The sequence below is a fragment of the Asterias amurensis genome, chromosome 11 (genome assembly GCF_032118995.1).
Source record: "Asterias amurensis chromosome 11, ASM3211899v1".
Lineage (NCBI taxonomy): Eukaryota > Metazoa > Echinodermata > Asteroidea > Forcipulatida > Asteriidae > Asterias > Asterias amurensis.
Window position 1 is genome coordinate 20,370,488 of NC_092658.1, and position 16,907 is coordinate 20,387,394.

At 39.0% G+C, this 16,907-nt stretch overlaps 1 protein-coding gene and 1 non-coding gene across 2 annotated transcripts in view; one reads left to right on the forward strand and one right to left on the reverse strand.

Moving 5' to 3' along the window:
- The first annotated feature begins 424 nt into the window (after positions 1-424).
- The window catches only part of LOC139944486 (DNA-directed RNA polymerase III subunit RPC5-like), a 31,731-nt gene continuing 15,248 nt past the window's right edge, over positions 425-16,907 (forward strand). Inside the window, exons 1-12 of the mRNA XM_071941515.1 lie at positions 425-646; positions 3,686-3,736; positions 4,395-4,472; positions 5,138-5,253; positions 7,271-7,353; positions 7,874-7,981; positions 9,155-9,318; positions 10,831-10,913; positions 12,546-12,682; positions 14,122-14,242; positions 15,361-15,442; positions 16,625-16,684. Of these exons, the coding sequence (XP_071797616.1) occupies positions 611-646; positions 3,686-3,736; positions 4,395-4,472; positions 5,138-5,253; positions 7,271-7,353; positions 7,874-7,981; positions 9,155-9,318; positions 10,831-10,913; positions 12,546-12,682; positions 14,122-14,242; positions 15,361-15,442; positions 16,625-16,684 (1,119 nt within the window). The 5' untranslated portion in view covers positions 425-610. The remainder of the gene's footprint in view (positions 647-3,685; positions 3,737-4,394; positions 4,473-5,137; positions 5,254-7,270; positions 7,354-7,873; positions 7,982-9,154; positions 9,319-10,830; positions 10,914-12,545; positions 12,683-14,121; positions 14,243-15,360; positions 15,443-16,624; positions 16,685-16,907) is intronic.
- Trnan-guu (transfer RNA asparagine (anticodon GUU)) lies at positions 14,284-14,356 on the reverse strand. Its single transcript has one exon. It is a non-coding gene; the product is annotated as a tRNA-Asn (tRNA).

The following is a 16,907-nucleotide window of genomic DNA, read 5'->3' on the forward strand; positions in this document are numbered from 1 at the left end:
AATTTGAACTCCACTGGTTGTCGAATAACTTGTCAAAGTTTTGGGATAATAACGGACGAAAAAAACACCCTTGTCACAAGAAATTATGTGCTTCCATGTCCCAGGTGCTTGATTTCAGGACCTCAAAATCAAATTCTGAGGTCTCAAAACCAAATTCAAATATTTTAGTGGAAAATCACCTCTTTCTCAAAAACTACGTTACCTTAAATCCGTTCCTTACATTCTTTTATACAATGAACAGCTCATCATTGCTTGTTACCAAGTAAGTTTTTTATGCTAACAATTATTTTGAGTAATTACTAATAGTAATATGTACCTTTAAACTATTGTGTGCATAACAACTTTTCATACCGGCCAAACGACAGAGGGCGCACTTCCGTTCGCCCGACAAGTTTACAGAAAACTGCATGACATGTGGGTCCGAGCGAATGTAGACGTAACTTGTTCACATTTATGTCGAAGATTTCTCCCTTTTCACTCTACTTTATGAAGTATTTTACTGCACAAATAGAGGCCGCACGACGGTGCTCCGGCTGGTTTCGCTTGTGACCTTTAAAGTGGAGCCGAAAGGGCCAAGTTCAACAAGAAACGAGCAAAGGGAACATCAAGAATGTCGGACACCGATGACGATCCGGTTGTTGAAGAGGTAAGTACAGCACACTTCAGCCACATGGAGGTAGAAATAGCAGCACACTTGCCTATCTAAAGTAAACTTTAAGTTTATTTTATTGTTATGTTACTATTATTTTTTGTGATTGTGATGATTGGACACTGATGCTCCCCGATGGGCCCGGTTATCACAACGAATCGAAACAGGTCAACTCACTCGAGATTCAACTCACTGCCACTGGCCGTTCGATCTCCTTCCTTTTTATAGCTCCTGAGTCCATGGTCATACCCATACCAAAGTCAACTCGTACCCAAAATATTGTACCCAAGTCGACTCGTACCCAAGTCAACTCGTTGTACCATATTATAACGTACATTCCATTTTGTATGTCGAAACAGAGAATTTCCGTGCCCTGGATTTTATAAATGATAGGAAATGATGTTTAATAAAACGTTTGATGTTCATCTCTTTTCTGCTTAAAAACAGACTGGATCAAAGACTTTCGTTTGATTTCTTCTGTAATATTTTTTCAATGTTTTAAACAGTTCAGCTTGTAAATTCGTTAAAAAAAAACAAATTTGCGTAATTTCAGATTATTTTTTTGCCAAAAGAACGAACCAAAAAGTCATTCTCGACAAATCAGTTGATAAAACAAATGTTGTTTCGTTACTTTTTTTCCAAACCCAAAACAAATTTGCGTAAGAAAAATTCATTCAAACAAGTCAATTTAAACAAATATTTTGCAAATAAAGTTTTTCGAAACCCGAAACAAGTTTAAAATTCATTCGAACAAATCAATTAAAATAAATATTATTTCATTACTTTTTCGACACTCAATACAAATTTTTCGTAAGGCCCCCCAAAAAACAGTTGACGCCCTTTAGATTTACAGTATAAATAAATTTAAGTACAATATTTATCATTACGAGTTGACTTTGGTAATCAATTTTTGCTGACAGAGAAACCAAACGTTTAATTAAATTAAAACACCTTTTCCCTTTTCAGATAATAAATTAGTTGAATGTTCGACTTGGGTTAAAGTTTAATTGGGTACGAGTTGACTTGGGTAGGAGTTAACCTGGGTACGAGTTGAAATGGGTACGAGTTGACTTGGGTACGAGTTGACTTGGGTACAGTTGACTTGGGTTCGAGTTGACATGGGTACGAGTTGACTTGGGTACGAGATGACTTGGGTACGAGATGACTTGGGTACAAGTTGACTTGGGTACGATTTGACATGGGTACGTGTTGACCTGGGTATGAGTTGACTTGGGTACGAGTTAACCTGGTACGAGTTGACTTGGGTATGAGTTGACTTGGGTACGAGGTTACCTGGTGCCAGTTGACTTGGGTATGACTTGATTTGGGTACTAGTTGACTTGGGTATGACTTGATTTGGGTACGAGTTGACTTGGGTATGAGTTTACCTAGGTACGAGTTGATTTGGGTACTAGTTGACTTGGGTATGAGTTGACTTGGGTATGAGTTTACTTGGGTATGAGTTTACCTGTACGGGTTGACTTGGGTACTAGTTGACTTGGGTATGACTTGATTTGGGTACTAGTTGACTTGGGTATGAGATGGTCCGATTTCCTATTGATGGATGGGGAAGTGGTGAAATGGGTGAGGTACATGGTACTATGGTAGGACGTCAGTGCCGGGAAGGATCCAACCTGCATGACCTATGCCAAGTAAAGCTCTAGTTTAAAATGACAAATATCGTGTGGGATGATGATTTCACAATGGCTGAAGGCATTAGAAGGAACCTTTTTCCTTCCCACTGTGCCTTTTGGCCACTCAGTGCAAAATCAACCAAGCAATAAAGTTGAGACAGGGCTCAAACTTGGGAAAAACGATCCACTAGACAGAAAAGTTGATGTATCCTTCCACCACTTGTTCATTTGTTATGAAATAAAAAAGTATATATTCTAAAGTTTTTCACAAGACCCCGGGGCTTGGTGTTGTAGCTTGAAATGTTTACTGGACCTGAATTGAAAAATTTGTATTAAAAAAAAGACCAGAATAAAAATGAGAACAAAAACCTCCCAAGTCTTTCTGTTCAAGTTATTACACAGTGAGGTATTGTTAATTCAATTAAAAAACACAAGACTACCGTACTTGTCTTATAAGTTTACTGGCTGGACAGTCAACACTTAAAACCAATGGCATCAAGCATCGATTGGTCTTAAATGTTCCCTGCAGGGTCGTAGCTGTGTGATAAAGGACTTATTGCATTGCCACGACCCTGCTGGTTTTGCTGGTTTTAGAGGAACGTTCAAGACCAGCCGTCAATTTCACCAAACTCTTTCTAACTTAGGATTAATCTTGGGACTTAGGACGAGTCTCAGCCCTGCACTGTAGCATGCAGACCTTAAGATTAATCCTAAGTTAGTTTACTCGTCCTAACTCGAGATAGGATCCGATTATTCCTAGCGTTTTGTGAAATCGGCTGCAGCTGGCACTCTTCTATTCCCTTATTCAAAACTGTATACAAAACTGACCCAGTGAGTGGCAAGGCGGAACCAATTTAGTACATTGAAATTACACCCAAATGTCAGCTAAGCATGTTGGCCATCATTATAAATCCCTCCTTCTGATATACCATTCAAAACCATTCAAAATTCACTAACTTACAACCCCATCGTTTTTGTAGTTGGTGATAAGCTGTACTACCACTCAAAACCATTCAGATGGTTTTGAGCTGTGCATACACTGTACCTGTGTGCATTACCATAGCTGAATGGTTTCAGATGGTCAGCAAGCTGTTTAACAAATCCTGTAATGTCTATGACATAGTGCATGGTAACCTCATAGCCAAGGACAGACTGGAGCCCCCTACACCACCTGGTATCCCTCAGTCATGACATAGTGGGATCCTTGATGCACCACTTAAACCAATCCTCATAGGATTCTGTACCAGCTGCACCACCATTCAAAACCATTTGGGGAACCAACTGTGTGCACAGCTATCATACCATTCAATACCACTCACTTGAATGGTTTCAAATGGTGTGTCAACTTGTTACAAAAAGGCACCGATTATTTATAATGTGTTTTTTTCCTTCTCATTGCTAGGTTGATGTTTACTTGTCCAAGAGCCTAGCAGAAAACCTTTATCTCTTCCAGGTAAGTAACCACATCTTAACCTGCCCACTTTTTTCTCTTACCTCTTCAGTCTCCTGACGATGAATAGAGCAAGCTAGTCGAAACGTTGAGACCAAATTCAGAACTGACTCCGCGGCAGTACAGTTAATTACGATCCTATAAGCTAAAGTAGTAGTCCAGTCTATTTTCTATACCATCCACCCTGGTAAACGTTAAAAAGCCGGACAGTTCTTTTCAGAACTGAGAAGTCTCCCGAACCTCCGATTATCTACTTCGCAGCAGTAGAATAAAGCAAGACAGTTCTCTAAGAACAAACTCTACCTGGCAAGTAGATACACACATGGTGTTACGGCAAACCAAACATACATTGCCTCAAATCCTATAAAACAACCACATCATTCTAAGATAATTCTGAAGCCTGTCAACTTTGTCATCAAACTGGGTTACACAGTTTTTGTTTGCTCTGCTGACCATGGAGGTCTTCACTTATTAACCCCTGTGAAGGCCCGGTCACACAGGCCTCGATAACGAGAACGAAAACAAGAACGTTAAAAATGCACGTCTCAGTAAAATTATCATGCACCAGGCCTCGTTGGGTTTAAACCACTAGTTGAAAACCTCTTCACCACACATTGATTCCCTTATTATTATTATAATGAATGTGTTTTTGTTTTTTCAGTATCCTGTTCGACCATCTGGTATGCCATATGATGACTTTCAACACCTTGTGGCAAGAGTCAAGCCCAAGCAGAAAATGGTAAATGTTGTATTCACCGTCTATGTCTCTTTCCTTTTTTGCAGGGCCCAATTTCATGGCTCTGCTTACCTAAAGCACAGAATCGGTGCTTACAGAAGCAGGGGATTTTGTGCCTAAGGCAAGCGTATTTCACGGGTTGGCGTCAAATTTGTGCTTCTGCGCGTGCGTACTGCACGTTATTAGACATTCTACGCTTACAAGGCTAGGCCAGAAATTTGGCGCTTGCACGTAAGCGGGGAATCGTGATCGTAAGCGCAGAATTCGGCGGTAAGCAGGGCCATGAAATTGGGCCCTGGTTTGTTTGCCTTCCCACTGTGCATGCTGTATATCGGACCATTTCATATCATCCACTTGGGGGTTATGTGCACAGTTGTGACACCAGACACTGGACACTATTGGAGATATGCAGGAGCCAAATTATGAACAGCTGTATACACAAGAAGAAAAATTCTTGAATAGCGCTTTATAACTGCTCTTTATTTTTTTATTTGTTGTTGTTGTTGAGTTTTAACCAAAGAAGCGGCAGCTTAGCACAGCTGTGGAGTTTGTATATCACGTCATCACGTTAAACTTTTTGCATGAAGTTAAAACTGAGGTGGGCAAGTGCTTGTGACCTTCAACTTTAATTTTGTGACAATTTTTGCATTTTCTTCTACCCTCGCCAGGTGGAACTTGAGATAGGTCTTGACACTCAGAACTCAAACTATGACAAAAGCCGTGGAGAACAAATCTCAATCAACGTGGACGGAGCCAACCCCATCGGGAATCAAACATTTCAGAGGTAGGGTGGAGTTGAATTTTGAAAAATCCTTTTAGTCTGTGCTGTTTTCTGATGTTCATAAGGCGCACGGTCCATTAAGGGCCGGTTTGGCAACCGTCACACGATTGTCAAACGATTACAGTGGCAAACGATTCAGCAGCGGTTGTGAAACGATTGGGGAATAGGTTCTTCAAATGCTTCAGTGCGCTGAGCTTGTCTGGTCGTCCGGAGTCCAAACAAAGGGGCTATAATCGGATTACTGTCCATTGTGTTGGGATTATAGCTTCGACCGATTGACCCTCTGTAATATATTCGTTTGCGGCAATCGTGTGACGGTTGCCGAACCGGCCCTAAATGGACCGTGCGCCTAAGTAGAGGATTTTATTTTACAATTCTTTACTTGCCAAAAATTTAGATGTTTTCTAGGCACCCTGTTGTAGCATGAACATTTCTGCAGAACCCAGCTCTGGTGTTGTCAGCAGCAGCAGAGTGTGGGTTTTAATCCCAGTCATGCCACTTGTGCCCTTGAGCAAGGCACTGAACCATAATTGCTTCATAAAAGTTGGGAAGGTAGTGTATTTTGCTCTATCAGTCAGCTAGTGGATGATACACATGCCTACACCCTTACAGACTGTGAAAGTGGTTTAACCTTGTTTCAGCACCAGGAGTAGGCAACAATCAGTTCAGTTTAGCCATCACTTTAAACTGGCCGTCCTTGGCCTTGTGATGTTCAACGATAAAAAACACACTGTTAAAATGAAATACCTTGCTCAAAGCAGCAAAATGCAATCAGAGGATTTGGTTGCATTGTGAAGTGAACTGGTTTACGCTATTCTTGGCACTCGGCAGCAACCTCGCTACCATGGGCAGCGCGCCGTATCACCCGCTAGCTCTGCGTACGTCTCTTACCCCTGGGAGGGAAACTCTAATCCGTGTCTTTGATTGGCTATCATATACGCGCAAAATATGAAACGCTATGCGTCTTCAAAAAGCTCTATACGCCAAAAAGCTCTATACGCCAAAACGCGTGCGTATAAAGATGTACGTATTCACGTTTTTTGTCATGCAACACTGAACGCCAAGGCAAGTTTATGACTTTTATTACACACAGCGCATCCAGCATGTGGGCGACTAACGCCCAACACAGAACGGATCAACCACAGGACTAATTGTAATATCCTTATATATTTTATTTGGATATTTTCGAGTTACACTTCCAGGGGTTATGATCGAGCAAGGCATGCTGGGGAAAAATGACGCGGCGAGATCGATCACCCCTGGGAACGAGGTTGACTGGGCAGTCACTAAATCAGGGTTGTACTGGACTGCAGGCCTGGGGCCAGTTGGTTTAGTGTCAGGCCAGTAAACTCACAACCAGAAAAGTCCGACGGTCTTGAGTTTCTCAATTGAATAAATATCTTTTGAAACCAATAAATGGTGTCAAAATGTTGAGTTGAAGGGAAGGTACACGTTTGGTAATTGTCAAAGACCAGTCTTCTCACTTGGTGTATCCCATCATAAGCATAACATAACAAACCTGTGATAATTTGGGCTCAATCGGTCATTGAAGTTGTGAGAAAATGATGAAAGAAAAAACACCCCTAGCTAGAAGTCTTTTATTATTTTAGTGAGAAATTACCTCTTTCTCAAAAACTCTGTTACTTCGGAGGGAGTTGTTTCCCACAATGTTTTATACTATCAATGGCTCTCCAATGCTCGTTACCAAGTCAGTTTTTAAGTTTAATAAATATTGTTAAATTCTGTTTGGCAAAAGTTTTACCTATAAGAATGCGGTAAACCTTCTCTAGTACTTGTTCAAATAGCTTTTTCTCGGGTCCAGTAGAAATGTTGAGCTACAATCCCTGCGATCTTGTAGATTGTCCTCCCTATTTCGAGCCCTGAGTTTACGTTGCTTTCTTAAAAGACAGGAGTCCAGTCTATTGCCTCTGTTGCCTTTGTGATACATTAGCGCTGGGTTGGTGATTATTTCATGCCTTGATCTAAATCTATAAAAGCATCCTTCTGGTTTCCTCCTTAGTGATGTGATGGACAAGCAAGTACTTGCCTCATCCAGTGGGATGGCTTCAACGTCTCGCTATGCAGTAGGAATTCTAAAGGACGGTAAGCACATCTTGTTATTTTTAGGATCTACAGCCTGGAGCAAGTTCGGGTGTGCACCTTAGTTGAATATTTTGACTCTAATCAAGGTTGGTCGACCATTGGTTGACTACTCTGGTTTGCCATTTGGAACCAGCCTCATGACCGTGGTTTTTTCACTGGTCCCAATAGCCTGTTCCATGCTAACACTTGTAAAGCGCAGAGTGACACCAGTGACACAAGAAGTCTTGTTTAGGGCAACTTGCATACATTTTTTGTACAAACAGCTAAAGCGAAAACGCAAGTGTTGACAAGGCTTCCAAACGAGTCGTTTGAGTGAGTGTGTCACTGCGCATGTACGTTGCTGTTTAGTAGTCGACTTATGTGCGCATTTGAAGTTTCTCCTTGTGGTAAAGTGGAAGTTTGCATTGCCTTTTTTTATTCTGTATGGCATTCAGGGTTAACCAGTGCTTATGTATGCAGTGCTGAGTTCAAATCGGTGTAGGGGTAAAAAGCAAATGAAATTTTTTGTTGTGGTATACAGGTGAGCTACACTTGACACCCCTCCACGGACTAGCTCAGCTGAGACCTAACTTTACTTACCTAGACAAGGCTGATCTGAAGAGCAAAGTAGACAAAGCAGACAATGAAGGTATGTTGAGGACGGAGACTTAAAGCCATTGGACCCTTTCGGTTCAGAAAAAAAAATAAAAAATCACAGATTTACAAATAACTTACAGGGTTTACAGAAGGCAATGGTGAAAGAGTTCTCTTGAAATATTGTTCCATGAAATGCTTTACTTTTTGAGAAAACTGCAAAACAATATAAATTCCTCGTTAACGAGAATTACGGATTTATTTTAAACACATGTCATGACACGACGAAATGCGCGGAAACAAGGGTGGGGTTTTTCGTTGTTTTCTCCCGACTCCGATGACCGATTGAGCCTAAATTTTCACAGGTTTGTCATGTGATATAGAAGTTGTGGTACACAAAGTGTGGGCCTTGAACAACACTGTTTACTGAAAGGGTGCAATGGCTTTAAAAGTGGAAGGGAACTGTCAAATTCAATTTTTTGATGTTCGCATATTCTTGTCGATAGAGTCCTCATGTGAGGATGGAAAGTCTCTTTTTAAATTCTCACGTTAAAATGTTTGAAGAAAAAACACCCTTGTCACACCCTTGTGTGCTTTCAGATGCTTGATTTTGAGACTTCATATGTGAAACTGTCGGGTCTCGAAATAAATTCAAATATTTTACTGAGAAATTACTCCTTTCTCAAAAATGTTATTTCAGAGGGAGTTGTTTCTCGTTTATAAAATCAACAGCTCTCCATTGCTCGTTACCAAGTACGTTTTTATGCTAACAATTAGTTTGAGTAATTACCAATTACCACTGTCCAGTGTCTTTAAAGGCAGTGGACACTATTGGTAATTGTCAAAGACTAGTCTTCACAGTTGGTGTATCTCAACATAGGCATAAAATAACAAACATGTGAAAATTTGAGCTCAATCGGTCATCAAACTTGTGAGATAATAATGAAAGAAAAAAACACCCTTATCACACGAAGTTGTGTGCGTTTAGATGGTTGATTTCGAGACCTCAAGTTCTAAATCTAAGGTCTCAAAATCAAATTCGTGGAAAATTACTTCTTTCTCGAAAACTATGGCACTTCAGAGAGAGCCGTTTCTCACAATGTTTTATACCATCAACCTCTCCCCATTACTCGTCACCAAGCAAGGTTTTATGCTAATAATTATTTTGAGTAATTACCGATAGTGTCCACTGCCTTTAAGTTATTGTTGTTTCCTTGACTTGAAATAGGAGAGTCGTCCCAGGAGGAGGAAGAGGAGGCTAAACCAGTCAAGGTCCAGTTTGCGAGACCAGAGAGTGACCAAGCCAAGGCAAGACGTCTGGCATCCTACTCCCATCATGAGAAGATGCTGTCTGAAGAGATGTGGGTACCACTCAGCTGCCAGTCCATCAATGTAAGTAATAATTAATAATACTAAATAATATTTATGGAGCGCTTTTTACAAAAGTTGCAAAGCGTCGACAGTAACTACGATTAAACTATTTCTGTGACGTCACAAATCTACACTTCGTTCACGAATCTACACTTAAGTGTAGTTTGTAACATAATCTACAGTTGAGTGTAGATTCATTACAAAATTTAGTAAATAGTTCAACTTGAAAATTACTATCTTTCCAAACTGAAATATAGCATGAAGTGCAACAAAACATAGCTGAAAAACATGTTTTTCAATTTACAAAACATTTTCCAGTTGAGAAAAAATCACTTTAGTAAGACAATTTTGTTAGCTGAGCAAACTGACGTTGTACTCGATAACCTGTATATTTTGTAAAATATTTATATGTGACTAACTATGTGTTCGTACTATTGAGAAATCCAATTCATTGAAACTGTTACATAACCAATGGGGGAAATAGTTGAAGTCAGAGAATAGACTCTAAAGTGTAGATTCGTGATTACAATGTACTCGCCTTCAGCTTGTACATTCTATTTCTGAATCTACACTTCCTCGCCGTTCTCCTTAACATAAACATTTAACTTAGCTTAGCATAAAAGTAAATGAGTTTTTTACATGGCTTTGAAGGATTCAAGAGATGAAGCCTGACGGATGTGAAGAGGTACATGTAGATTATCTACTCCGCAGCAGTAGAATATAGCAAGACAGTTCTCTAAGAACAAACTCTACCTGGCAAGTAGATACACACATGGTGTTACCGCAAACCAAATATACATTGATACCTCACTATGCAATGGCTCAAATCCTATATACATGTAGATTGTTCCATAATGGTCATTGGCCATACCATGTGTAGGTGTGGGGTGCAGGGGACACGCAACCATAAATGGGAAGTAGAAGAACGAAGATTGTGAGAACTGTGGGCTTTGTTAGAAATAAGGTTCTGAACATAAGTAGGAGCGAGAACATTTCTGACTAGTAGAGAGTTAGTTTGTCTTTTGATATATGTACAAAGGGTCACAAACAATTCAAGCCAAAGGTTTGAGGTTTTACATTGGCAGAATTCTTTATTTCGTAGCCCGCAGGCGGAACATCCATCGATGAATCTGGTCTTGTCTATGTCCAGTGTTTTTATCTTTTCGTAAAAAACATAAAAAGTTGATATTGCATAAAATAACAAACCTGTTAAAATGTGCACTGAATTGGTCGTTGAAATTGCAAAATAATAATGGAAGAAAAAACACCCTTGTAGAACAAACATGTGTGCTTTCAGATGCTTGATTTCGAGACCTCAAAATCTAATTCTGAGGTCTTGAAATTAAAATTCGTGGAAATTACTTCTTTCTAGAAAACTATGTTACTTCAGAGGGAGCTGTTTCTCACAATGTTTAGTACTATCAATCGCTCTCCATTGCTTGTTGCCAAGTAAGTTTTTATGCTAACAATTATTTTGAGTAATTACCAATAGTGTCCACTGCCTTTAATCAATTTGTTTTGTTTCTTTTGTAGGATCAAAGGTCATATGCTGAGAGAGAGAAATTATTCTGTCAGGCAACGGAGAGTGAAGTGTCGCAACTCAATCTTCCACCGAGGTAAAACAGAAATCTGTTCAGGAATGCTCCATTAAAGAAATAGGCTAAGCAGACGCATCCCTTGTAACTTAAAACTCACAACTGTTATCTCCATAAAATAACTTTTTTTCAAAACAATGGACTTAACTGGTTTATGTAGAAACAAGTAGGGCTGGTGACTGCCTCATTTTAAGTATCTCCCTGAATGATGTACAAAATCTCAAATGCTGGCGGTTTTGGTAACTCCACAACTACGAAGCTTAATCATTCTTTGTCCAGTTAGTTAAGATTCACAGTTTGTAAAAAAAAAAACAGTTCATGATCTGACGTTTTGACCCTAATATAGTCTATAGATGTTCATGTGTGCTGTGTTGTCATTTTGCCTTTGAGAAAGACTCTGTCAGGGCTGAAAAGTCCGACCATTAACTGTTTTACATGTAGGTCCTTTTGAAACGGCCAGTCTATTTTCTCGTTCACATTTTTTGTTTTTTATTTATTAATTTGGGTTTTTACCCATATGCAAAAATGTGTGTTGGCACTATATACTCAGTACTTACCCGAGTTCTGTGTAAAAAATCACAGGGATATTACTCGGGTGGGATTCAAACCCCAGGACCTTTGCAATTCTTACCAACTAGACCACCGAGATTGCCCAGTGGCTAGAGGCAGTTTGAATCCTGTGTATTGGCAGAAGGTACCACAACGATTTAAGACATGTAAGAGATGTTAAATTTGCATCGGGATAAAGAATATTATTATTTTTTTTTTATCCATACACCGATGTGTGTTAGCACTGTATACTCAGTACTTTCCTGAGTCCTGTGAACAAAAAATCATAGGCATGTTACTTGGGTGGGATTCGAACCCAAGACCCTTGCAATTGTAGAGCAGTGTCTTACCAACTAGACACCGAGATTGCCCGGTGGCTAGAGGCAGTTCGAATCCTATGTTTAGCAGCGGGTAATGCAAATGATTTATTAGATGTTAAATAATGTTGCTCTAGAAAACATTTAAAGGAACATTACAGAATTGGTTTTTGCTAACAAAACAGTTGCTGGCAATGTAAGCACTTAATGTAATCCACCATATACATGGACATCTGTACATAAACTGACAAACCTGTAAAAGTTTGGGATCGATCGGCCCTCTTGGTCATGAGAAAATAGTGAAAAACCGATTACAAATTTTACATTGCATCGATGCCAAAACAAAAATGAATAAAACGCTCACTGAGCGATAAACTCCAAACAGGAAGTTAGATTATTTATTTCTCATCAAATATGACATTTCAGACAGAAATATTTTAAGGGATGTTTTCAACGATCATCATCATTAGACCGTGTAAGTTTGATGTAAATCTGTGATCTTCACGGTTTTTGTTTCTTACCAATACTGAAACGTTCCTTTCACATGTATTTTATTTGTTTTATAGAAAGGTTTGCGGTAACACCATGTAATGACTATCTCTAATGAGTTTGGGTGGTTCTGAAAAGAACCATTGGTTTCAACTCGACCGTTCTTTTCAGAACCACCCCAACTCATTAGAGATAGTCATTACATGGTGTTACAGCAAACCTTTCTATATCGTATTTCCACCATGCAAAGTTTCAAATCCTTTTTTCAATTTTTTTTCTGGGTTCTACTTTTGTCCAGAGACTACCTCGCCATGCTGGTACCAGAGGCTATGGAAGACGAAGCTGAGAAACCCAAGTTGCCGTCAAACGTTCTCTCCATGAACCACCTGAAGACAATGAACCTCTCCGATCAAGTCAAGGCACTCCTAATTAATGGTATGTATTTATGTGCATATTTATGTTTGTTATTATTTGTCAAGTAACATAGTCAAGGCCCTCCTAATTAATGGTATGTATTTATGCGCATATCCATGTTTATTATTCGTCAAGTAACGTAGTCGAGGCCCTCCTAAATAATGGTATGTTTTTATGCGCATATTTATGTTTGTTAGTATTCATCAAGTAAAGTAGTCGAGGCCCTCCTAAATAATGGATGTTTTTATGCGCATAGTTATGTTTTTAATATTATTCATTAAGTATTGTAGCTTCATCAGTATTGCCAGTTTCGAAAATGTTGTTTATTTTAAGTTTTGAAATGTAAGAGACAATAATATTTCTGGCCGGCTTGCCAAATACGTCAATATCTAGACTTCAGAGAGCCCTGCATATGCCCCTCAAGAAACCAAGAAAAATCAAGAAGCATGAATGCATTACCCTATTCCTTAAAGAGCTCCACTGGCTCCTTGTACCAAAATGAATTGAATACAACCAGTTATATATAATTGGGCATACCCTAGGTAAAGATTTGTAATAAAAGAAAACATAAATAAACTTTACAGACATTAATTTTGATCGACTTGTTTCAAAGAACAATATCATGAAGTTGTAATGTGGCAGTTTTGTTCAAAATGAAGATCACTGCAGTTTTCTTTTAATACAAATCTTTACTTTGGGAATGTTATAACATACTAGATATAACGTATATTTGGTTTGCGGTAACACCATGTGTGTATCTACTTGCCAGGTAGAGTTTGTTCTTAGAGAACTGTCTTGCTATATTCTACTGCCGCGGAGTAGATAATCAGAGGTTCGGGAGACTTCTCCGTTCTGAAAAGAACTGTCCTGCTTTTTAACTTTTACCAGGGCGGATGGTATAGAAATAGACTTGACTACTACTTTAGCTTATAGGATCGTAATTAACTGTACTGCCGCGGAGTCAGTTCTGAATTGGTCTCAACATTTCGACGAGCTTGCTCTAGTCATCGTCATGAGACTTTTCGATAAGTACAGTGGGTTCTTTTACATGTGTTACACAACACATGGGACCAACGGCTTTACATCCCATCCGAAGGACGAAGCAATGGTTAAGTACCTTGCTTAAGGACACAGTGTCACGGCTGGGGATTCGAACCCACACTCTGCTGATCAGAAACACCAGAGTTTGAATTCGATGCTCTTAACCACATGCCACGACACTTCCAATGACCAGGGCACTAATGCTTATTGACACTTTATCGTAAAATAAGCTATAAGAACAAGTTATTGTTACTTTTATTGCTTATCCAAGTATAGATAAAATAATTCAATGTTCAAAATAATCATTGTATGGTTTAACGTTGAGGCTGTTGCTAAAGCCTCCGTCATGGTGTAAACTGCAATTTAAATATTGTTGAATTAAACAACAAAATCAAATCAATGTAATTTTTTGTTTTCAGCTAAAGCCTTGAGGTTCACACAGCTCCTTGGTATCCTGCCTGGTACCCCTGACCCTATTGCTGTGTTAAGAGCTGTCCAGCAGGTGGCCATGCTAGTCCAAGGATGCTGGGTGGTTAAAAGGTGAGTCAATACAGAATAATTTGTGGGGTTGAACAAAGAATTGACTAGAGTGGGATTCGAACCAACGACCTCCAGATTAACATGCTGGCGCTCTACCAACTGAGCTATCTAGCCCTATATTTGCGGTGTCCCTATTTTGTCAATATCTTTGTTCGGGGGTGCTAGTCAGAAGCCATACGTTAACTGCCGTGTAGCCAGGGATCACACCCAAATTACTATACAACCTGGGAAGCGGCAACCAGGGGATCACCTTAAGGGGATGCGACTTTTTGTTTCAGATATCAATATAAACCACAAAGGAAACTGGGTAAATTTTGAAATGATTTTTGGGGTTGAACAAAGAATTGACTATACATAGTAATAATAATAATTAACCATTCTTATATAGCGCATAACACATAATAATCAAACATGTCCCTAAGCGCTCTAGAGAAAACCACAACAGAATACAAAGACAAGATGTACCAGGTTTAACAAACAAAACTGGATTAATTAAATGTTAAATAAGTGCGTCTTTAAAGCAACCTTCAACTTAACAATCTAGTCAATGTTTTTGTGTAGTGTGAACGAAGCTGCGTTCACCATATGATTTGGATTTGGTCATCACTGGTGGAATAACAAACAACTTTTTCTTATTAGAACGAATATTTCTAGTAGGTGTGTACAATATTAAAATCATAAAATACATAGCACTGATGACAGCACTTTTGTTAAAAAATGCCCGGCTGTCGGACAAACGTTCCACCACTTATGCGTGATCATCGGGTCATTAACATGCCAAACTGCTCTAAAGTATAGGGTAGTATTCGAACTAGAAGCTGTGTTGGTGTTAAACTTAATTATTCCTTAGTTGGCCCAAAGCCTAGCAAGTCTTATGGGGATCGGGCTTTTTCTATTTATGCTCCAACTCTTTGAAATGAACTACCTATTTGAGGACTATGACTATCATCAACTTTGGTATTTTTAAAACTCACCTCAAAAGCAGTATTATGAAATTGGACCCAAGGTCCATGAATGTGTTATATCTGCAAGCTTGAGCCTAACTATGGCTGTCTGCTGTGAGCAGAGTTCAGCGACATTTCAAGATTATTAAGCTTACTATTTTTTTTTTTTGACAGTGATGTCCTGTACCCAAAGGATAGCACTAGCCCAATCAGTGGTGTGCCAGCTGATATACTGTGTAGAGGCAGGGACTATGTGGTAAGTTGAGAGGCTAGAAATGTTCAGATAATAATAATAACAAATTCTTATATAGCGCATTTCACAATAAACTGTATCAATACGCTTTACATTAGTCCCCTGGTCATTGGGCCAATAAACATCCCTTTAATCTTTCTCAGCTCCCATTAGGGAGTATACAGCCCCGAGCTGCAGTGGCGCGCCGAAGGCTTTTCATTCACAATATCAACCTCTACCCTCGCAGGTACCCATTTATACCCCTGGGTTAAGAGAAGCAATTATAGTAAAGTATCTTGCTCAAGGGCACAAGTGTCATGACTGGGATTCTAACCCACACTCCGGTGAATCAGTACCAGAACTTGAATTTGATGCTCTTAACCACTCGGCCGCGACACTCTACAGTGTGGGGTTGACGAGTTTCTGGGTCTATTTTGTGTTTCGTGTGAACAAGTTTCAACAACAAAGATTAACATGTACATGTATGTGTGTAGTGTAACTGTATGGAACAAAGATGCAGATTGGAATCACAGTGAAATTTTGCTTTTCCTTGCCACTGGACTTCCCCTTGTGAAGTGGGATAGTCCAGGTTTCATATCATGATTGTTATTCTGCCACAATTTCATCAAACACTTCTATTAAAGACCTGGACATTATTGGTAATTGTCAGGGCCTTGACAGTTGGTGTATTTCAACATATGCATAAAATAACAAACCTGTGAAAATTTGAGCTCAAACGGTCATCGAAGTTGCAAGATAATAATGAAAGAAAAAAACACCCTTGTGTGCTTTCAGATGCTTGATTTCGAGACCTCACATTTTAAATCTGAGGTCTTGAAATCAAATTCGTTGAAAATTCCTTCTTTCTCGAAAACTACATTACTTCAGAGGGAGCCATTTCTCACAATGTTTTATACTATCAACCTCTCCCAATTACTTGTTACCAAGAAAGGTTTTATGCTAATAATTATTTTGAGTAATTACCAATAGTGTTCACTGCCTTCAAAGTGCAAAATTATTTATTTAGAAATCAATATTGAAAAAAGATTTGCAAAAACTTTTTACTTATACTGGCACTTCCCCGAGTTCTGTGAAAAAAACTCACAAACATATTACTCCAGCGGGTACTGCAAACTTTGCAAATTTAACATCTATTAAACTATTGACTTGTTTTTTTTTGTTTTTTTCTCCCCCTTTTTTTAATAGATGTGGAGGTTTAACCAGAGTCGCTGCATTGTAAGGAAAGAAATGGCATCAATTACTAAGGTTTGCACAAATTGAATCTGATTTCTACATCACTGAAATTAATGTTAACAAAATAAAGAAAACAAAATCCGCCATGCCAACATGACAGATTGTTTAATATTCTTTTGAAGCCCAACTTAAAAAAATTCTTAACATTTTTCAAACTTTGGTTGATTTACCCAGTCTACACTGATAAAATGTCTCAGTAGGCCATTCTGCATCAGTTGAAACCATAATGTCTCCA